At 38.5% G+C, this 23,292-nt stretch overlaps 1 protein-coding gene across 3 annotated transcripts in view; it reads right to left on the bottom strand.

Moving 5' to 3' along the window:
• Positions 1-15,503: 15,503 nt before the first annotated feature.
• The window catches only part of PPM1A (protein phosphatase, Mg2+/Mn2+ dependent 1A), a 47,288-nt gene continuing 39,499 nt past the window's right edge, over positions 15,504-23,292 (bottom strand). For all 3 annotated transcript variants that reach the window (XM_020882900.2, XM_070469439.1, XM_070469438.1), the window contains exon 6: positions 15,504-22,312. In XM_020882900.2, the coding sequence (XP_020738559.2) occupies positions 22,283-22,312 (30 nt within the window). In that variant the 3' untranslated portion in view covers positions 15,504-22,282. The remainder of the gene's footprint in view (positions 22,313-23,292) is intronic.

The following is a 23,292-nucleotide window of genomic DNA, read 5'->3' as shown; positions in this document are numbered from 1 at the left end:
CAGGTGGGCGACCCACAAACCAGAGAATAATTATATACAGGAATTTTCTCACAGGAGTGAGAGTTCTGAGCTGCACACCAGGCTCCCCAGCCTGGGGATCTGGTATTTGAGAGAAGGAGCCCCAAGAGCATTTGGGCTTCAAAGCCAGCAGGGTGTGAGTGCAGGAGCTCCCCAGGACTGAGGGAAACAGAGACTCCACTCTTGGAGGGTGCACAAGGCTTCATGTTCACGGGGACCCAGGGCAAAGCAGTGACTTCATAGGAGCCTGGGCCAGACCTACCTGTGCATCTTGGAGGGTCTCCTAGGGAGGTGGGGGTCAACTGTGGCTCACAGAAGGGGCAAGGACACTGGCCCCAGAGGCCCCAAGGAATGCTCACCAGCATGAACTCTCCCAGAGGTTACCTTTTTGGCACTGAGACCTGGCCCCACCCAACAGCCTGCCCATTTATGATAAAACTCTCCAAAAAGTGGGCATAGAGAGAACCTACTTCACCATAATAAAGGCCATGTATGACAAACCCACGGGCTTCCCCAGCAGCTCAATGGTGAAGAATCTGCCTGCCAAGCAGGAGACTATCCCTAGGTCGGGAAGATTCCCTGGAGGAGGGCATGGCAACCTACTCCAGTATTCTTGCCTAGAGAATTCCACAGTCAAAGGAGCCTGGTGAAATATAGTCCATAGGGTAACAAAGAGTTGGATATGACTGAAGCAACTTAGCACGCGTGCATGACACACTCACAGCTAGCATCATACTCAGTGGTGAAAAGCTGAAAGCATTTCCTTTGAGATCAAGAACAAGACAAGGGTGTACATTCTCACCACTTTTATTCAGCATGGTTTTGGAAGTCCAAATCCATGGGGTATGTGGCCATTATTATGTTGGGTTAGGTTCCCTCTGGGTCCACTTTCTGGAGAGTCTTGTTTTTTTTTTAATCATAAATGGATGTTGAATTTTGTAAAAAGCTTTTTAAGCACCTATTGAAGTGATCTGCAGAAGGGAATGGCTCCCCACTCCAGTATTCTGCCTGGAAAATCCCATGGACAGAGGGGCCTGGTGGGCTACAGTCCGTGGGGTCACAAAGAGTTGGACATGACTGAGCGACTAACGTATATATATTGAAATGATCATGGGTTTTATTCAATTTGTTAATGTGATGTATCTCATTTTGTAGATATTAAAAAATTCTTGCATCCCACTGGAATAAATCCCACCTGACCATGGTATGTGATCCCTTTAAGGTATTGTTAGGTTTGGTTTGTTAATATTCTGTTGAGGACTTTTGCCTGTATATTCATCAAAGATATTGACATATAAATATCTTTTTTTACAATATCTTCATTTGGTATTGCTATCAGGGTGATAGTAGCCTCATGGAGTAGATTTGGGAGTGTTCCCTTCTCTTCAATTTTTTTTGGTAAATATTTTGAGAAGGATAGATGTAAGTTCTTCTTGGTAGAATTCCTAGTACATTTGTTAGGTTCTGAAATTTTTGGAGAAAATTTTGGAGGAAATTTTTTAAAGTTAATATTCACTGAGGTACAGTTGATTTACAATGTGGTATCAGTTTCAAGTGTACTGCAAAGTGAATCAGTTATGTGTAAACATATATCACTCTTTATAAGGTTCTGTAGGTCATGACAAAGTATTGAACAGAGTTCACTGTGCTATACACTTGGTTCTCATTATCTATTTTATTTGTTAGTATGTATTTAGTGGTAGTACTATTTGGTAGTATGTATATATCAGTGCCAATCTCCCAATTTATCCCTCCTTCCCCTCCCTGCCAATCTCCCTCTTGGTAACCGTAAGTATTTTCTACATCTGTGACGCTATTTCTGTTTGGAAAAAGGTTCATTTATACCATTTTTGGGTTTTGGGTTTTATTTGTTCATATTTTTGTAATTTCAGGTAGTAGATTGGGTTGTTTGAGATTTTACTTGTTTCTTGAGGAAGGCCTGTACTGCTGTGAACTTCCCTCTTAGAACTGCTTTTGCTTCATCCCATAGATTTTGTAAGGTCATGTTTTCATTTGTCATGTGTCTCGAGGTATTTTTTATTTCTTTGATTTCATCGTTGACCTTTTTTTTTTAAAGTAGCACTTGCCAAGTGAGTCTCAACTCTCAGTGGGTTATGACAGCAAAGGTTTATTTTTCATTTGCATCATGTGTCAATTAAGGATCAGTAGTTTCAGCTCTACTCATGTCCTCTTCACTCTGAGACCAAGGATGATGGTATAGGCCAGTGTATGGGGCAGTGCCAAGCTCATGACAGAGGGAAAAGGGCAGAACTACATGACAAAAGCTTCTTCATGGAAATCTCTTAAGCTCACATTCAACTGGTGAAAGAAAACCATGTAGCCAGCCTAATGGGATGGGAGTGTATAATCTTCCCAATGGAGGGTCCCACATGAAGTACCCTTTAGAGAGAGCCATAGAGTATTTTGAACAAAATACAATAGTGGGAATGATTCACACAGACTATTAAGAGGAAATAGTGTTGTTGATACAACAAATAGTAGTATATACATATCTAAAGGTTTCAGATAATTTAATCATATTCCTATCTCAAAAACAACAGAATAATCTGTTCATTTCCAAGGCAAACCATTCAATTTCACAGTAATCCAACTGCATGCCCCAACCAGTAATGCTGAAGAAGCTGAACAGTTCTATGAAGACCTACAAGACCTTCTAGAACTAGCACCCCAAAAAGATGTCCTTTTCATTATAGGGGACTGGAATGCAAAAGTAGGAAGTCAAGAGATACCTGGAGTAAAGACAAATCTGGCCTTGGAGTACAAAATGAAGCAGGGCAAAGGGTAACAGAGTTTTGCCAAGAGAACACACTGGTCATAACAAACACCCTCTTCCAACAACACAAGAGAAGACTCTACACATGGGCATCACCAGATGGTCAATACTGAGATCAGATTGATTATATTCTTTGTAGCCAAAGATGGAGAAGCTCTACATAGTCAGCAAACTTGGCTTAAAGCTCAACATTCAGAAAACTAAGGTCATGGCATTTGGTCCCATCACTTCATGGCAAATAGATGGGGAAACAGTGGAAACACTGGCTGACTTTCTTTTTCTGAGCTCCAAAATCACTGCAGATGGTGATTGCAGCCTTGAAATTAAAAGACGCTTACTCCTTGGAAGAAAAGTTATGACCAACCTAGGTAGCATATTAAAAAGCAGAAACATTACTTTGTCAACAAAGGTCGGTCTAGTCAAGGCTATGGTTTTTCCAGTGGTCATTCATGGATGTAAGAGTTGGACTATAAAGAAAGCCGAGCGCCAAAGAATTGATGCTTTTGAACTGTAGTGTTGGAGAAGACTCTTGAGAGTCCCTTGGACTGCAAGGAGATCCAACCAGTCCATCCTAAACAAAATTAGTCCTGAATATCCATTGGAGGACTGAAACTGAAGCTGAAATTCCAATGCTTTGGCCACCTGATGCGAAGAACTGACTCATTGGAAAAGATCCTGATGCTGGGAAAGAATGAAGGCGGGAGAAGGGGACGACAGAGGATGAGATGCTTGGATGGTATCACTGATGTGATAGACATAAGTTTGAGCAAGCTCCAGGAGTTGCTGATGGACAGGGAAGCCTGGCATGATGCAGTCCATGGGGTTGTAAAGAGTCGGACATGACTGAGCAACCAAACTGAACTGACCGCTACTTGCCCACAGAGACTATTTGTTTGTTAAATTCATCCTTTAATATGTAAGTTACTGAATACCAAAATGGGACTGTGACAGGACTAAACAGCAGACATCACAGATGTCTGGCCTTGGAACAGTAACAACACTTTCTGTTGTCTTCCTTTGAGGAGGGGTAGTGCAATTTTGGATTTCCCAGGTGGTGCTAGTGGTAAAAAATCCACCTACCAAAAAAGGGGATTCAAGAGACTTGGGTTCAATCCCTGGGTCAGGAATATCCCCTGAAGAAGAAAATGGGAACCCACTCCAATATTCTTGCCTGGAAAATTCCATGGACAGAAGAGCCTGGCAGGCTGTAGTCCATGGGGTTGCAAAGAGTCAGACACAACCGAGGACACACACACACCATGCAGGTTTGATAATAGTAATATGTGAGGCAGGAGCATCTTGGGGAGTATATGAATGAAAAGCACATGGATATGGATACTGCGAAACCAGCAAGATTATTTAGGGCAGACAGTTGTCATAAACTGTTGCCCAGCATTCACTCCTTCTTCCTAACTGCATTTTCCTTTGGGAAATCTCTTCTACAGCATTATGTATCATTTTGACATATCACTAAATTTTGGTGTGTGACCCATATGAAGCTCTAAGGATAGATCCTTCCTCTAATTACCTTGGTTCCTACTCATTTCCAAGCCTGGTTTTCTAGCCTTCTATAAGTCTGTGAACTTCTAATGGCCTGTCTATAGCTTTTACTTTTTTGCTTAAGTTATCTAGAGTCAGCTGCTTAGAAAGGAAGAACCCTAAGAAATTAATCAATTCTGTGATAAGCACTGTGCTGGGTTTTTTTGGATACACTGTCTCAGTAATTCTCATAGTCATCCAGCAGACTTATAGGGAAAATGTGGTCATAAGAACTGTAGAACTGGGACTTCCCTGGGGGTGCAATGGATAGGAATCTGCAAGAAGGAGCCATGGGTTTGATCCCTGGTCCAGGAAGATTCCACATGCCATGGAGCAACTAAGCCCATGTGACACAAATACTGAGTCCTTGCTCTAGAGCCCATGAGCCACAACTGCTGAAGCCATGTGCCTAATGTCCGTCCTCTGCAACGAGAAGCCACCGCAATGAGAAGCCTGCGTACTGCAACCAAGAGTAACCCCCACTCACCACAACTAGAGAAGGTCCGAGCAGCAACAAAGATGCAGCACAGCCAAAAAGAAAATAAGTAAATAAATTAAAAAAAAATTGTAAAACCCATTTGTCTTGCTAATGGCAAATTCTAAATGTAGTGTAAGTGCCATTGTTAATGTAGGAATCAGGGTTGATCTTCACCAGCCAGGTAATAGGAAGGAGAAGAAACAGTCTGCAAGTTTTCTGTGCCCATTGTCAGGTGAGGCAGGAAGAGAAAAGGAACACTCAGTCTTATCATTGTAAATAAAATTGGTAATCTTGTCAACAAATGGTACTGGGAAAACTATATCCATATGCAAAATAAAGAAGTCACACCCTTACCTTTACCATATATAAAAATTAAGTCCAAAAAATGGAGCAGAGACCTAAATTTAAGAACTATATAACCGTTAGAATAAAATATAGGTGAAAATCTTCATGACCTTGAATCAGGCAGTGATTTCTTAGGTACTGCACCAAAAGCACAGTTATCTTTGGTGTAACCTCAGATATGACACCAGGTGCTTCCCTGGTAGCTCAGATGGTAAAGAATCCACCTGCAATATGGGAGACCTGGGTTCGATCCCTGGGTTGGGAAGATACCCTGGAGAAGATCATGGCAATCCACTCCAGTATTCTTGTCTGGAGAATCCCCATGGACAGAGGAGCCTGGTGGGCTACAGCCCATAGGGTCGTAAAGAGTCAGACATGACTGAGCAACTAAGCACACGTTACACACCAAAAGCACAGTTTATAAAGAAAAAGTGAACTTCACCAAAATTAAAAACTCGTGTGCATGAAGAGACTATCAACAGAGTAAGAGAGCCCACAGAGTGGGAGAAAATATTTGTAAATCACCTATCTAATAAATTTTCAAAATTCATAAAGAACTACAACTCAACACATCAAAACCCCACAAAACCCGATTAAAATGGGCAAATAACCTAAAAATAAAATTCTCAGAAGAAAATACGTAAATAACTTATAAGCAGCATGTGAAAAGATGTTCAACATCTTTAGTCATCAGGGAAATGCAAATCAAAACCACCATGAGATACCCCTGCACACCCATTACAATGGCTATTATTCAAACAAACAGAAAATAAGTGTTGGTGAGGATGTGGAGAAACTGGAACCTTTATGCATTGCTGGTGGGAATGAAAAACAGTGCAGCCACTGTGGAAAAAGTCTGATAGTTCCTCAGTAAACTGAAGAAATAATTACAATAAGATCCAGCAATTCCACTCCTAAATACCCAAAAGAATTGAAAAAAAGGATTCAAAGTTGTATGCCCATTCATAGCACTATCCACAAGAGCCAGAAGATGGAAAACACCCAAGTGTTCATCAGTGGATAAACAAATTGTGGTATATACACCACTGGAATAATATTTAACCATAAAATGAAGAAAATTCCTATAAACACTACAATATGGATGAAACTTAAAAACATTACGCCAAGTGAAATAAGCCAGACACAAAAGGACAAATAGTGTATCATTCCACTTACATAAAGTATCTAGAATAGGCCAATTCCTAGAGATAGAAAGTAGAACAGAGGTTGCCAAAGGCCAAAGGGAGGGGAGAAGGGGAGTTATTGCTTAATGGGAACAGAGTTCCTGTTTGGGGTGGTGAAAATGCTCTGGCAATAAATACTGGGGACAGCTAAACAACATTGTAGATGTACTTCAGTTCGGTTCAGTTCAGTCGCTCAGTCGTGTCTGACTCTTTGCGACCCCATTAATCACAGCACACCAGGGCTCCCTGTCCATCACAAACTCCCAGAGTTTACTCAAACTCATGTCCATCGAGTCGGTGATGCCATCCAGCCATCTCATCCTCTGTCGTCCCCTTCTCCTCCTGCCCCCAATCCCTCCCAGCATCAGGGTCTTTTCCAATGAGTCAACTCTTCGCATGAGGTGGCCAAAGTGGATGTACTTAATGCCCCTGAATATGTTAAATGCTAACTTTTGTTATGTATATTTTACAGTAACAAATTTGTCAAAAGATAATAAAGGTGTTGCAGTCTTTGATAGGTTAATCCAGGTGGCTAATATCAACCAAAGTTTGAAAAAATGCTGGTTTCTTTTCCAGCTTAAAGATTTTTCTTAAAAAATAGGATATTTTAAATCATGGTAGGAGGTAAATCTACTATATTTTAATTAATATTCTTTCACTTATACAATAATCCATATACCTGAGAACTTCTATTTGCTTTGTCTTTTCCCTGCACCACAAGAAAATGACTGGAAAGACTCACCAAGTCTGGAGGCTTAGTATAGTCTAACACAAAACACAGGCCTGCAGCAAACATGAAACACGCTCTGGTGGTCCTGGAAACACCCCAGAGAGATGGGCCCCCGTCTCACCTCCGGGTAATGATTCCGCAAATATCTGCTTGGGCCCAGGAACGTGCAGTGGAGACGGCAGATGGTTTCCACGTGCACTGCCTCCCGAGTCACAGGTGTGGACCTCAGCAGAGGGGCTTTTGACAGGAGTGGCTTTAGGGTATTTCAGGGTTTTGTAGGCAGGGGTTCATTTAATGTTGGGGAATAATTCTCCCCAGCAACACTGGGCAAGACAGCTGAGCAGCAGGGAGATGAAGCATCCGGTAGGTGAGCAGAGCCCATGCTGTTCGGTTTTGCTTTTGTTTTTCTTGCTTACTACTTACCTCCAGAGAATTTCTACTAAACAAGTCACATTTACTAAGAAGAAAAATATATCACTGTTTACCTTATGTCCAAGCCGCATATGGTAGAGTAACAACTGCTTTAGAATGGAATCAAGCAGAGCACCGTGGGTGAAGGGAAGCTTTCTGAGAGAATAAAGCAGTGTTGACATACAAATGATCACATTCATTGTGAATTGACTTGGGTAATAGCTTTAGAAGCAGCTCAAAAATATGCACATAATTATGCACCTTAAGATAGTCACATCAGAGGTAAGTTGCTGACATGCTGGAGGTTGTTTTATAATGTTTTTTAAATTTTGTACGTTGTCCATCTTAAAGACTTGGAGAATGATAAACTGTCAGATGGCTGACTGCTTTTAACTGCCCCCACATTCTCAATGTCAGTGTTACTTTGCTTTCGCTTGGAGGGAGGTGGTGGCAAAGGGCCGCAGCAGCGAGAGCAAACAGGAAACCTCAAACAGCATTTCACGTGGTCCCGCCTCCCTGCGCCCGCCAACTCGGCGTGCACGGTTCAGACTAGACCACAGCTCCTGGCTCGTGCTGGGCGGGTAGGGCCCGGCTAGCTAAGGTTGTGAAGAACGCCTTCTACACGATTCCGAAGGGCTGCCAGAGCTACTGCCAAGGCCCTCCGCAGCCCATCTCTCTTCCGGAGACTCCAGAATAAGCCATCTGGGTGAAAGACATAACAAGGTAGATTTTTCTGACTGGACAATCAGCCAAAATTATTTAAAGACTGAGGTTCGGGGCAACACTGCCCTGAGTGGTGTAAGAGAGAAGGACAATTCCATGTGTTACTGAAATGCCACTGAGTAAAGCTGATTTGAGATAAGCAATGTCGTACTCATAAGATAAATTTCATGGAAGCTCTTTTCAAGAAGCAAAGGACCCAAGAATTTGACTTTCCTAGAGATCTATCTTTCTCTAAACCTCTCGTATCCTCCTTTGTCTTCTTTGGCCACCTCCTCCAGTTCAGTTCAGTCGCTCAGTCGTGTCTGACTCTTTGTGACCTCATGAACTGCAGCACGCCAGGCCTCCCTGTCTATCACCAACTCCCAGAGTTCACCCAAACCCATGTCCATTGAGTCGGTGATGCCATCCAGCCATCTCATCCTCTGTCATCCCCTTCTCCTCCTGTCCTCAATCTTTCCCAGCATCAGGGTCTTTTCTAATGAGTCAATTCTTCGCATCAGGTGGCCAGAGTTATTGGAATTTCAGCTTCAACATCAATCCTTCCAATGAACACCCAGCACTGATCTCCTTTAGGATGGACTGGTTGGATCTCCTTGCAGTCCAAGGGACTCTCAAGAGTCTTCTCCAACACCACAGTTCAAAAGCATCAATCCTTTGGCGTTCAGCTTTCTTTACAGTCCAACTCTCACATCCATACATGACTACTGGAAAAACCATAGCTTTGACTAGATGGACTTTGTTGGCAAAGTAATGTCTCTGCTTTTTAATATGCTACCTAGGTTGGTCATAACTTTCCTTCCAAGGAGTAAGCGTCTTTTAATTTCATGGCTGCAATCACCATCTGCAGTGATTTTAGAGGCCAAAAATAAAGTCAGCCAGTGTTTCCATTGTTCCCCATCTATTTGCCATGAAGTGATAGGACCGGATGCCATGATCTTAGTTTTCTGAATGTTGAGCTTTAAGCCGAGTTTTTCACTCTCTTCTTTCACTTTCATCAAGAGGCTCTTTAGCTCTTCTTCACTTTCTGCCATTAGGGTGGGGTTATCTGCATGTCTGAGGTTATTGATATTTCTCCCAGCAATCTTGATTCCAGCTGTGCTTTATCCAGCCAAGCATTTCACATGATGTACTCTGCATATAAGTTAAATAAGCAGGGTGACAGTATATAGCCTTGACAGACTCCTTTCCTGATTTAGAACCAGTCTGTTGTTCCATGTCCAGTTCTAACTATTGCTTCCTGACCTGCATACAGGTTTCTCAAGATGCGGGTCAAGTAGTCTGGTATTCCCATCTCTTTCAGAATTTTCCAGAGTTTATTGTGATCCACACAGTCAAAGGCTTTGGCATAGTCAATAATGCAGAAATAGATGTTTTTCTGGAACTCTCTTATTTTTTTAATGATCCAATGGATGTTGGCAATTTGATCTCTGGCTCCTCTGCCTTTTCTAAATCCAGCTTGAACATCTGGAATTTCATGGTTCATGTACTGTTGAAGCCTTTCTTGGAGAATTTTGAGCATTACTTTGCTAGTGTGTGAGATAAGTGTAATTGTGTGATAGTTTGAGCATTCTTTGGCATTGCCTTTCTTTGGGATTTGAAAGAAAACTTTTTCCAGTCCTGTGGCCACTGGTGTTTTCCAAATTTGCTGGCATATTGAGTGTGGCACTTTCACAGCATCATCTTTTAGGATTTGAAATAGCTCAAGTGGAATTCCTTCACCTCCACTAATTTTGTAGTGATGCTTCCTAAGGCCCACTTGACTTCACATTCCAGGATGTCTGCCTGTTTTGGGCTTCCCTGATAGCTCAGTTGGTAAAGAATTCATCTGCAATGCAGGAGACCTTGGTTCAATTCCTGGGTTGGGAAGATTCCTAACCCACTCCAGTATTTTGGGGCTTCCCTTGTGGCTCACCAGGTGAAGAATCTGCCTGCAATGTGGGAGCTCTGGGTTCGATCCCTGGGTTGGGAAGATCCCCTGGAGAAGGGAAAGGCTACTCACTCCAGCATTCTGGCCTGGAGAATTCCATGGACTGTATAGTCTACAGGGTCACAAAGAGCCGGACCCGACTGAGTGACATTCACTTTCACTCTTATCCCCCTTAGGATGTGCATGGAAAGTTCCCACTAAGACCAACATTCTCTCTGGCTTCAGCTGCCTTTCCTGATACTTTTTTTCCTTTGCTGTTCCTTTGCCTGGAAGATTCTTCCTACTTAGCTTTGTGTACAGATATCTTGGGCTTCCTAGGTGGCGCTAGTGGTAAAGAACTTGCCGGCCAAAGAAGGAGACTTAAAAGACCAGAGTTCAATCCCTGGGTTGGGAAGATCCCCTGGAGAAGGAAATGGCAACCCACTCTAATATTCTTGCCTGGAGAATCCTATGGACAGAGGAGTCTGGCGGGCTACAGTCCATGGGATTGCAAAGGGTCAGACCTGACTGAAGCGACTTAGCATGCACAGATATCTAATCTTATCCTTAACATTATGTATTCCAACTTCATCCCCAAAGGTGCAATAGCATTGACTCGTAATAATTTTGAACACTTAAAATATGACTCTCTGTGCTATTCTGCTACCAGCACCCCTCTCAAAGGGCACAGTTCAGAAGAGACCACACCTCCTAGAGTGTATGTAACACCAACCTCATTTTCTGCAGGCGCACACACATGTACAGGCTTATTCATCCATATTATATTGTGCCCCATGTTGGTAAGTAGGGTTGTTCATAATATTCTGGTTCGGTCCTTTTAGGTCCCCTTGAAGTTAGATGTGACTCATTTTAGTCAATGAAACAAACCACGTACAGGGAACAGGTAAAAAACCAAGTAAGACCCTAGGGTTTGGATGAGACAAGCATGATTTAGAGCAGCCAGGAGACCAGTATGGAAGCAGAGGGAGGGAGAGGTGTGTGAGAAGTCACGGGGACCAGGTTATTTAGGGGGCTTTGTAGGGAGATCATGTAAAGCCTTTGACTCTTACTGAGTGAAATGGGAGCCACTGACTGGGAATGGGGGAGGTGGGGGTGGGAGGGTGGTGGATAATTTTAAGTGTGAACCTTTCAACCTAACCCGCGCTGCTGAAGGATTTTTTCAAGCTTCCCAAGTAATTCTATCTTGCTGGCAGATTTCGATCCACTGCTTCAGAAAGGCCAAGAACAGATAATACTGTAGAAGGGATACCTGCAATCCTTATCATAAATCTCATTTTGATTGCTTTCCCAATGGAACCTACAAGTGACAGTTAACACCTGAAGTTGGTTCATTCCCTTCTCCTAACACAGGGCCTTTGGAGGGACTTAATGGAGAGCAAAAAGAGACTTGACTAATTCATCAACTGTAATGCATTATTGACTACTATAAAACAGATGATTTACTAAATTGATTAATTCTATTTGAAATTTCAAAACAAAATTTTCTTAACTTAAAAAAGATACTTTACTTTAAAACAACCTCCTCTTGTTGCCTTTAGTATCTATCTCCTTTTTCTGCCCCTCCTGCACATTCCCTTCCTCCTCCCATGCCAAAAAGAAAAATGCCAACTCCATTAAATGACTGCAAGTTAATGTTTAAGAAAAATCAGATTCTAAGATTAAAAATTATAATTCTTTTTACATGAAGTATTCCAATTTTTATACCTGACAAATGATTTCTGAACAAAAGTGTTAACTTTCAGGCCAAGAAACTAAAGTGTCAAGACAGTTACAACAGATTTAGAGCACCAAATATGTGATCCTCAAAAACCGCTGCTTCACTCTTCCTTATCTCCAATTATGGAGACTTGCCCTCTAGGAAGTTTCCTTGGAGCTCTGATCCTCCCGAGCTGAAGCATTTATTGACACTGTGGTCCTGTCAGATGTCAAATCCATCTGATGGTGAAGCAGGCAAACCTCTCTGAAGGTCAGGTTGAATCAGTAACAGTACTGATGGGGACTGTGCAGTGGACCTTGAACCAGGATATTTATACATGCATATATAACACATTTATAATCTCACTATCATTAAATAGTTCAGTCTGTATGTTTTAAAATTCAGAGCACATGATAAAGCTTTATGATATCCAAGAATACAGAATTCAAAGCTTTCAGATATTTCTAAAAAATATTTACAGAAGTCCTAAAGTAGAATGGATGCTAGGAACTTAGGATATTTAAGACAAAACCAAAGGGAAAAAACAAGGCAATCATTCTGGTTTAGACAGAAAAGGAAATACTGAGGAAGGACATCAAGCAAGCTTCCTTTCTGTGACCTAGGCACAGAAACAGTTTCATTACCCTTAAAAAGACCTCTTTCCATTAAGGATCATTGCTGCAGAGTTTGGCAAAATACATCAAAAAAAGGCAGACAGTTATAAAAACTGGGGGACTTTTATTTGTCTAATGCAAAGTTTAAAAAATTACTTCCCATGTGCTTCTACTTCAATCACTAGAAAATTTTAAGTTTTTGTTAGGAATGTTCTGGAGACTTTTAGTCTTAAAAAACCATACAGTTTTGTTAGTAGGCAGTTAAAAGACCAATGGCTAAAATAATTGAGAATAACTCTGCTCTCATAATGAAAGGAAAAGTGAAAAGTATTAATTGCTCAGTCGTGTCCGACTCTCTCTGCGACCCCATAGATTGTAGCTCTGCGACCCCATAGATTGTAGCCCACCAGGCTCTCTGTCCATGAAATTCTCCAGGCAAGAATACTGGAGTGGGTAGCCATTCCCTGCTCCTGGGGAATCTTCCCAACCCAGAGATTGAACCAGGGTCTTCTGCCTTGCAGATTCTTTACACTTTGAGCCACCAAGGAAGACAATGACATAGAGGTAAACACTGTTTTGTTCATTAAATAGAACGAACTATACATTCAAAATGTTAACACTGAGAATTTAAAAGACAATCCCAGAATGGTTTCAGGATGCCAATATGAGGAAAATACATAATCCCTTTGACTTAGAACAAAAACTTTTCTAGCAAACGTTTTGATTTCTAAACTAGGCAATTTTAGCCACTTTTTAACAAAACAAACACAAATAGCAAAATCTAAGAGATCCTTAGGAAGGGCACAGCTTGACTACAATCTAATTCAGAGTCTGTTCATCAGCTAGAACTATATTAGAGCCTTCATCCACCTTTAACAAGGACTGAACTTAGAGTATGATTCTCAGAAACGATTGATTGTATGGATCCAACAGTCAAAGACTGAGTTGGATCTATACATTTCAATAGCCTTAATAAAATGTTTGAAAGGAACTCTTCACTTATCTCAATTATGTAATATAATTTCCCCACCTTATATTTTATGCTTTATTATAATCCTGCCTCAACATTTAAATTCAATTTTATTCCCTTTCTGGGTGACTGCTGGAATAACATTTCTCATACCAATGTCTATGCAGCAAGTTGGATCTATCGTAGAACAACTATAGGGGCTTTATGAAAAGTTGGAGTGATAATAAGTTAGTAATATGAATGTTATCTTAAGAACTTTCATTTAATTTCAAGGTAGAAATTATAAATTTGGTATTGTCTATATTCAGCAAACTTCATATTTGCAAATGTTTTCAAAGCTATAGCTTTTCTTTAAAACTTGTCATACAGTTCTAAGGATCAATTCTAAGGAGACATGATTTAACTGAAATACAAATGAGAAGTGCAGGTGATCCTTGAACACCACCAGGTTTAACTGCACAGGTCACTTGTAGGCGTACTTTTTTCCACTAAATATGTGCTACAGTACTACCCAATCTGCTTGATTGAGTCTGCCAACACAGAAATGAGGGTTTGGAAGGCCAACTGTAAGGTTATACTTGGATTTTCAACTGTACAGAGGGTCACGACTACTAACTGCCACATTGCTCAAGGGTCAACTATACTGACTTGCAATCTGATCATTTAGGAAGTAATTTCAGAAACTATTAAATCCAGCCAGATAAAAATGGCCATTTTGGTAGATAAAAAATGATCAAATATTGGCAATTTCACCAATCAAATGTCTAGAAAAGCATTTGCGTAGCTATAAGGAAAGCCATAGAGAAAATGATGTATCTGAAAGACCCAACCTGGTATCCCAGTTACAGGAAAGAATGATACACATATAGTGTGTTTAGCTAATGCACTATTTAGGTAACAGTAACATGAAACACAATCTTATAAAAAGCTTTGTCGGTACTCTGAATAGCCTTATACTAGGCATGAGAATAAATATGAGTCTCATGTAGACAGTAGGCAGCAGAACACAAATCTTTTACCAGTCTCTGGTTAACTGTTTGGTTTTGAGGCAAGTAAACCAAATTCTACAGAGGGCATTCATGCCAATGTTTTCAGGGTAGTTCATCTAAGAATAGACTTTTCAACTAGAATTAAAATTTCTGTGATTTGATGGGAATTTCAAGTCTGAGCTATTAAGTGATAACAAAGGCAAAAAAAGGGAGTACCCCAGTATCAATTTCTCAGTATGTGACCAATGAAGACAGACAACTGAAATCAACATTTTTTACTAAAAAAACAAAAGACCCCACAAAAACCTAGGTTCACCATTCAAAAGAAAAACTACAAAAAACAAAAACAAAACTACAGAACACACTTTGACAAGTGAACAGATACTAGTTATGCATAAACCAAATTAATCCTTATTTACTTCAATTTTACTTAGCTATAAGACTTGCTGCCCTTGCTTATGTCTCATTATTGTGTTTTTGTTACAAACTGCAAATGAACAAAATAAGCTCTTGCAGTTCATAGAACTTTCCTTCATCATCAGTTCAATGTACTCTAAAATCCCTCTAATTATGCAAGCTTATAAAATAAGTCACACTTTCAGACATGAATGAATACAGGGCAGAAGTAGTACAACCAACTTTCAGAATGAGCAGAGGAAGTAAGCATCCTAAACACTTAAGTGTCTACTAAGAAGGGCACTACACCAGGGATACTAGCTAGGTGGAGAAGTCCTTTTCCAGGCCACTCCCCATGCAGTCTCAACTCTTTAAGGGAGTAACATGACAAATGAGATGTTCTTGCCAAGAGGAACAACTTATGGCTTTTTTTTTATTTCTGGGATGTTTTCATGAAAATAACATCAATCTGAACTTACTGGCCTTCAGTCGTCTTCCTAAAATCAGGGAGGGACAATTCTAGTTCAAATCATTAACTATCAGATCTATCTTCTTTTAAGCAAATTAACGAAGTTCAATTGAACAAAAATTTTCTTAAGGTCTCCTAATGAATAAATTCAAAATTTCCAGGTTTCTAGGCAAATCAAAAATGCTGCTTGCAGTATCAAACAATCATAGATACACACACATTATGCAATTGCCTGTTTATTTGGTGGCACCAGTTTTGCAAGCTAGAATTATTTCTACTTTCCATTTCATACATCTGTATCCACTCACAAGTTGAATGTGATTTCTCCAATGGACTTGAAAACAAAAAGTACATTATTAAAAGTTAGAACTGAATTTACATACTTTCTTTGGACCAGGAAATGTACAAAATACAACATATACATTAATGGAATTTCTTTAAGAGTTTGGATCACATAAACTACAAACAGTAGATGAAATACTATGGAGAATTTTGTTATACACTGTGTTTAGGAAATACTTCTGTATTAGTTTTACATGTATGGATTTTGAAAAATATATAATGCAACATGCTTTTAACACGGTCTCTCCACTCATAACATTTATACAAATTAATTGAAATAATTTCAAGAGTGAAACCAACCAGTATTCGGGCATATTACTATAAATAAGCTATTTTGCTGCAGATATGCTGTTGACTTGGGTAAGGGCTAACCAGGTAAGACAACAGTCTCTGTTTCAAAATCCCCACAAATGGGAATTACATATACTATAACCAAACATCCAATTTTGGCAACAAATGCAACAAGCTAATCCATTTTTTCATGGTAGTTATGCTTAAAAGAAATCTCATAATCCTGTACATTGGTGGCTGTATGTACCTATTTTAACATTCTGTATCAGTAAATACCTAATTCCTCACAATTTGAAGTGAATTAAATACTTAATAAACTCTGACAAAAGGAAGCTTGAAATCTTAAAACCTGAGTGAGATCTGACAGTCAAATGTGCTGCTTGTGAATATACTAAATCTATACTACACAGGTCAGAAATGTTCCATAAACATTTCTGTTTTACCTCTTGTCTGTTGAGATTCAAAAGTGGCAAATTTAGAAATGTTATCCTCCAAAACTAGCCCGGATACTAATCATTCTCTTTCCAGCCCTCAAGATACAATTTTTTTAAAGAATATGTTAATACTGATATTAACATAATTAATATCAGTTAATTAATTCTAGCCTAGACCCTTACCTCCTCTACCTTTTAAATATGGAAACTATTCTTTAAAATAGCCTCAAATTATTTTGACATCTTTGATGTATTTTTTATGGGCTCTGAAGGAAAAAGACTGATGTGCCCTTTAGTATTGTAGTATAGGGTCTCAACCAGGAGCCCATGAACCACTGCAATACTGGAAACTTTGAGGAGTTATCTGCATTCTATGCATTTTCCTGGGTGACAAATTCCTAGGATTATTCCGTCTCAAAGGGCCTGTGACCCTAAAAGGTTTAGAAGCTTTGCAACAATTTGTGCCATTCACTACACCTAATTAAAATAGTACTAATTTTGTTCTGCAGCTACCCAATTTCTTACACAAATCTAACTTCAGATAGTACCATACAAATACAAATATTACTAAAAGTTCTTTACTGGATGAGGAGGACTATTTAAAAAAAATTTTTTTTAAACAATTTTTCTAAACATTCAGTTCAGTGAGAAAGCTATTATAGAACACTGGCTTTCGGAACAATGAAAAGAACTGAAAGACACTTTTTTCTCAGTTGTTTCTATGCTGGAGAAGCAGTCATTTTTTTTTTTCATCTGACTTGCTAGAAAAATCAATCTGCAAAAGAAAAGATTGGTTCTTGCTGGTTTATGTGATGCAACAGTTCTTATGAATATACAGCTAGGTCCAAGGAAGACTTTTCTATGGCTTTTTAAATAATTGAGCAACCTTCCTCTGTCCTCCTCACTGGCATCTTCCCACTCCTTTCCCACATTTTCCTATTTTCAGCCCAGGTTTACAGTTATTAATTGGCTTGGTGAGGTAATGCGCTAAGCTTTCTTGCTCAAGAAAATGGAATTGGCCTGCTTTGGTTTTAAAAAAAAAAAAGCCACCAAGAGGGTAGTAGAGGAAATGATCCTCTAGGATAGGGGAGAAAAAATGTCACTGTTGTTGTATCAAGTTAAACAACCCACCCCACCCCCCCTTATAAAAGTGTAAGCTGTCAGCTACAATTTCAGTTTTAATACCGTGTTTCTAACTGGCATACTCCTACCTGCTGGTAATATAATTAGGAAAATATGAGCAGAGGACACTAAATATATAAAACAGGGAAAAGGGAAAGAATCTATGTCAAAAGGGACAGAAGTGGAGCCAAATGCCTTTGATTATCTCTGTGTAGCATTCTATTGGTAATAAAACGTAACTGAGACTTGTATTCTGACCCAATGAAAAAATACAGCATTATACTCATAATATTTAGAAAATGTATTCTTAAATCTTTCAAGCATATTCTGAAGTATTGTATATAAAAATTAAATACAACTCTAAACTCATACATTATAGAAAGAAGTAAAATTAAGTTTCTTAAATTTTAAACTATAGTCTTTCTAATGCCTAAAAGAAAAACTTAATTAGAAGACTAGATCACTTAATTTAAAAATGGTCATCTCACCAGCAGTATTTGAAAGCAAAAGTATATGCAACTCTTGAAAGTTTCCTTTGAAGAAAAATCTCAAATGAGAAACATTTATATATGGAAATATTTACATAGTATTTTCTAATTCCAAATCCTAACATAATACTGTACAAATGGCAATCAAAACATTAAAGGTTTAAACCTCTCATTCAAACTTTATGAATTAGAAGTATACAACACCATGAAATTAAAAATTAAAACCAAAAAACCCTGTAACCAGTTTCATCAGTTCCTTCAGAAACTACAAATAGAATTTCCATATGAATTTGTTCTGTAAAGATGGTCAGTAAAATTATTAAAAAAAAATTAAAGCACAGTAATCATTTAGCTAAAATTGGATATTAACATTGGCAGTGTTTTTTCAAGAAAATACAGACTTTTGGTAAAATAAGGTTAGATAGATGCGTTTTTACTTTTGATTTTTTTAACTTTTTTGTCTGCACCATGTGGCATGTGGAATCTTAGTTCCCTGACCAGGGATTGAACCCATGCACCCTGCATTGGAAGCCTGGAGTCTTAACTACCAGGGAAGTCCTAGATATATGTTTTCAAATGCCTTAAACTCCTATTCCCAGGGTTGGATACTTCTAAGAAATACATTAAACTTATTCCTATGATTTGCTGCTGTCAGCAGGAAGCCTAAGCCATTCGTGAAAGGCAGTCAAGCACACTGAAGAGACATGAGCCTCATCAATCCAATTTTATTTCTAAGTAAAATTTTCTTTTGAATAAGATTTTTAACTCTGAGAAGAATAAAACAAAAGAGTTTTCAAGTGACTAAGGAACTGCAAATAAGCTCTTTGGGCAGAGACCCACCTTGTTCAGGAAAGTATCTGGCAGAGAGCAGGTGGGCAGTAGCTATTTTTTGGATGAGTGATCCAGTTATGATATTAACATACATCAGATTATAAATTCTATTCAAATGTAAACTCCTTGAGAGCAAGGACCTATTCATTTCTTGATAGTTTCAAGGTGCTTACCCTAGAAGAGCATGTTGCAATTAACACTTAATTTTGTAGAAAAAGTGAGTGGATGGTCACTGAAACTACTGCTATAATTCACATTATTTGAATTACATAGTTGATCTGTTCTTTAACCCAAATTTCTTAATTTTATGTAGTAAAAAAAAATTAAGTGAGCAGTACACTAATTGCACAGAACTCTAAAAACAAATTAATGCATCATAATTAAAAATGAGTTTGAAACAGTTCTAAAACTGAGTAAGAAAAATACCACTTAGATTTTTTAAATTAATGCCAATATTGAGAACTGCTTCTGTTATCTGTAAAAGTACACTCCTAACAAAGTGGAAATTAAGAGAGCCTACCTTGCGAAAATATAGCAAGAGATCAGTGAAATTACTAATGTTAGGGCAGCAATCTGCCATACAAAATGAATGTCCTACTAAAAGCAGCAAAGTTAAAACATTTAAATGAAAGTACATTTGAATAGTATGTTATCATCACACAAGAACTTTTTCCCTCCAAAGAAAATATGAAACATATCAAAAAACAGAGGCATTGCCCTGAGATGCTAATTAGCACACAAAAGGGGATAGGAGGTCAAAAATTTAAGTGGTACAAAAGTGAAGTGCACAACAGAGGTGCAAAAGTGCCTTTAAAAAGTGTGCTGGTTCCCCACACACCATGAGCCCCAGGAATCAAGAACACACACTCTCTGCCGTTACAATGCATACTTCCTTCCTGTCCTTTTATAATGAAAAATTCTATCTAGTATGGCAACACAGACTCACATGGAAAAGATTTAGTCCTCTTAGATAATACTTCATACATTTTTCTCTCACTTCCAGGCCTAATTTCAGTACTAATAATTCTAACAGAGGAATTTTTAACCTCCTCTTTTTAAAAGACTCTCAAAAAGTCACTAAATACGCTACAATGGCTTGAAATATAGCTTTCCATCACATATTTTAGTTATGATTTAAGATTTTGCATCTCAAAATCCTGTTCAAGTTTTTGAAATTTCCATAACTAAAAACGTGAGTCTACTTAAAAAAATTAAGGTATTATAATAGGAATTTAGTTTTCAGTACTCGTAATCTATACTAGAAGCACTGGTGTTCATTAAATGTACATTAGGATGTTTACAAAGTTGTAACTTAGAACATTATCATACTTTGTACCCTACCACAGATTTAGACATTAAGCATTTACGTGTAAGTACAGAATTGGTTCTGTAATTTCAACTGTTACAGATTTCTAAATATAAATAATACTTGTTTTTCTTCATGCTGGCTTAAGACATAAATTAAATACAATTAAGTTACATTTAATCACCTCACAAATAAGAAGGATAATGAAAAGATTTTGCTGGTATGTAACTACTTAAGTCTGAGACATTTCACATTATTGTTTCCAACACTTCTCTAACCTTACATTAGTTTTAAGGTTATATATACAAATATGTATATTTCCAAGTTAGGAAAAAAAACAAATATAACAAAATTGTACTACTTTTTATATACAGTTTTGATTTTATATTCGGTGTTGTACTTACATCTTACATTTTAAGAGGTTTGTAGTGGGGAATCTGGGAAAGATTGAGGGCAGGAGGAGAAGGGGAAGGCAGAGGATGAGATGGTTGGATGGCATCACCAACTCAATGGACAGGGGTTTGGGTAGACTCTGGCAGTTGGTGATGGACAGGGAGGCCTGGCGTACTGCGGTTCATGGGGTCGCAAAGAGCAGGACAAGACTGAGCGACTGAACTGAACTGAGTGGGGAGTCTGCTTACTGAATGATTAAATTAAATGGTGAGTAAATACAACATTCAACCCAAAGAGACAAAAATACAGAAGGGCACAGCAGTAGTCTTTTCAATGTGACAGATTTTAAAACTTACTTTCACGTGCTTAATCAGAGCAATTGAAACCTAAATTAGGTTATTTTTATATCTACAACTCTTTAAGCTGTTGGAACTTATTTTTAAAGACCAACTGCTAAATATTATCAACATGCTGTATTTCAAATCACTAAATACATCATAACTACCTGGATTCTAAAGACATGGGCCACTTAAAGTCACAGGCACGCACACACACACACACACACACACACACACACACACACACACAAAAACCGCACATGCCCCCACCACTGTTAGATTGTCAAGTTTTGACAATTATTTTAATTATACAGTAGGCAAATTCAAGCTGATACACATCTTAATGAAAAAAATAAGTAGCCAGAAAGAAACCCACTTAAAAACAGATCAAGGAACAACACAGACTTAAATCTTTTATAGTCTTTCTGATAGAAGGGAACCAGTTCCATCTATGTCTTGAGTAACAGTATTTTCCAATTAAGAGACTAACATCTTTCTCCATGAGAAACTTCTCATTTACAATGGTACGGTGTTTTAAAATAAGGGTGGAGTAAAGGAGGAATTACACATACATGATTAAATTTCTTGTTTGTTAAATCAAGCTTTATTGATAAAATGGAATTCAGAATATCTTACTAGGAACAGCAGCAGGCCCAGCCAATCATGATAGCAAAGACGTGGCAGTCTCCTACCATTTGTAGGAAGCTGCTGCTTATCAATTAGTAATTAAATGTACGGACTTGTAAAAGAGGTGCAAAGAATCAAGGCATTTTAGCCCCAAGATTGATATTTTTATGAATATATTCTATTACCTGCAATACTCATGGCAACAAGGAAAGAACCTAAAAGACAGTTAAATGAAGGGACCAACTTTATCAACAATTCCAATCCCACTGCCAAGAACATTAAAATAGTTTTCAATTAACTCCCTGGATATTCAGCTTTGTAATAATATTTTGGAATAATTCTCCATAATCAGGTGCACATGTGAGTGTCTAGCTGACACGGCTGCTGCTCTTCCTGTCCCAACCCCAAGTCCAAACACAACACGACTTGAAAGGGCTATATATCTGTTGCATCACACAATAAGCCAAATACTTCTTGTAACTTCGATAGTGATTTAAAGCAGTTCATAATTAAATATGAGCATTTTTTACAAGGACAATTATACTTTACAAAAAACAAAATCATACAACAAAAATTGCTGGAGTCTGATTTACAACATATGAATTATGGTTTGAAATCACGTTTACATGAGTCTCAAATTTACAACAACAACAAAAAATCAGCTCTGGGCTAGCTGTTGTACTGCTGAAGTTCTCTGGTGTAATCACTCTCACCCATGTCACATATGCCCTTCTTAAAAGTTGAGGATGGATGTTTAAAAGGTTCAGTGAAGTTGAGCTGTACTCTCCTTTGGAGGTGAAGGTAAATCCATGACTAGATGAGCAGTTTTACCACATATCATCAGTAGATGTAGAGTCCTTTATAGAAGGAAACAAAGCAAAACAATGAACTAAATTAAAACTTAAAGATGCATTATTTTCTGGGTAATGCAGAAAGATAAGGTTTTGTAAGGTTGATCTTTAGGATATAAATGTTTTCTATAGTATATATGTACATGTGTTTATGAAATATCAATAAATAATCTGTTCCAAGAATTCTAACAAGGCAAAAGAATCGGACACAACTTAAGAGACTAAGCAACAACAAACTTTCAGTTTGGTTTTGGAGTAAAACATTTAATAAAAGATTTTACGATGAGGTTGACCAAATATATTTCTAAACCAATTACCAGAAAGAATTGTATTTTTCTCTTCAATAAACCCAATTTATTTTTAGAATATTATCTTTATAAATTTTTATTGCATAGAAAGCTCAAGTAACAAGAGATTTGAGGATGCTCCATAATGCAGTATATGAAATATTTCAGAGCTAGGCCGAAATGATTTTAAGTTACCAGTTTTTTGTAATCACAACAGTACAATCGAACTGTGATAGAAAACTTAATTGAAGAATGTTGCTGTTGTTCGGTTGCTCAGTCGTGTCTGACTCTTTTGCAACCCCATGGACTACAGCCCATCAGGCTCCTCTGTCCATGGGATTTCCCAGGCAAGAATGCTGGAGTGGGTTGCCATTTCCTCCTCCAGGGGATCTTCCCAACCCAGGGATCAAACCTGCATCTCCTGCATTGGCAGGCGGATTCTTTACTGCTGAACCACCAGGGAAGCCCTAATTGGAGAATACAGGCATTCTAAACATCTTTATATAAACAGAATTCTCTACTTTAGTATTTAAATGAAATGTGTAGCATTCCTGGCAAAGAATGGCTATTAGTGGAGATGGGCATTCTGAGGTTCTGTTACAGCTGCTTACAAAATTCAGAATTAATTCAAGAATCTGAGCAGAGGTATTCCCAACTTCAAAAAAATATTTAGTGGGAAAAAACTTCTGAAGTTGATTG

Source organism: Odocoileus virginianus, chromosome 6 (assembly GCF_023699985.2).
Source record: "Odocoileus virginianus isolate 20LAN1187 ecotype Illinois chromosome 6, Ovbor_1.2, whole genome shotgun sequence".
Lineage (NCBI taxonomy): Eukaryota > Metazoa > Chordata > Mammalia > Artiodactyla > Cervidae > Odocoileus > Odocoileus virginianus.
The sequence above is the reverse complement of the archived record's forward strand: the minus strand, read 5'-3'. Positions and strand labels throughout refer to the sequence as shown.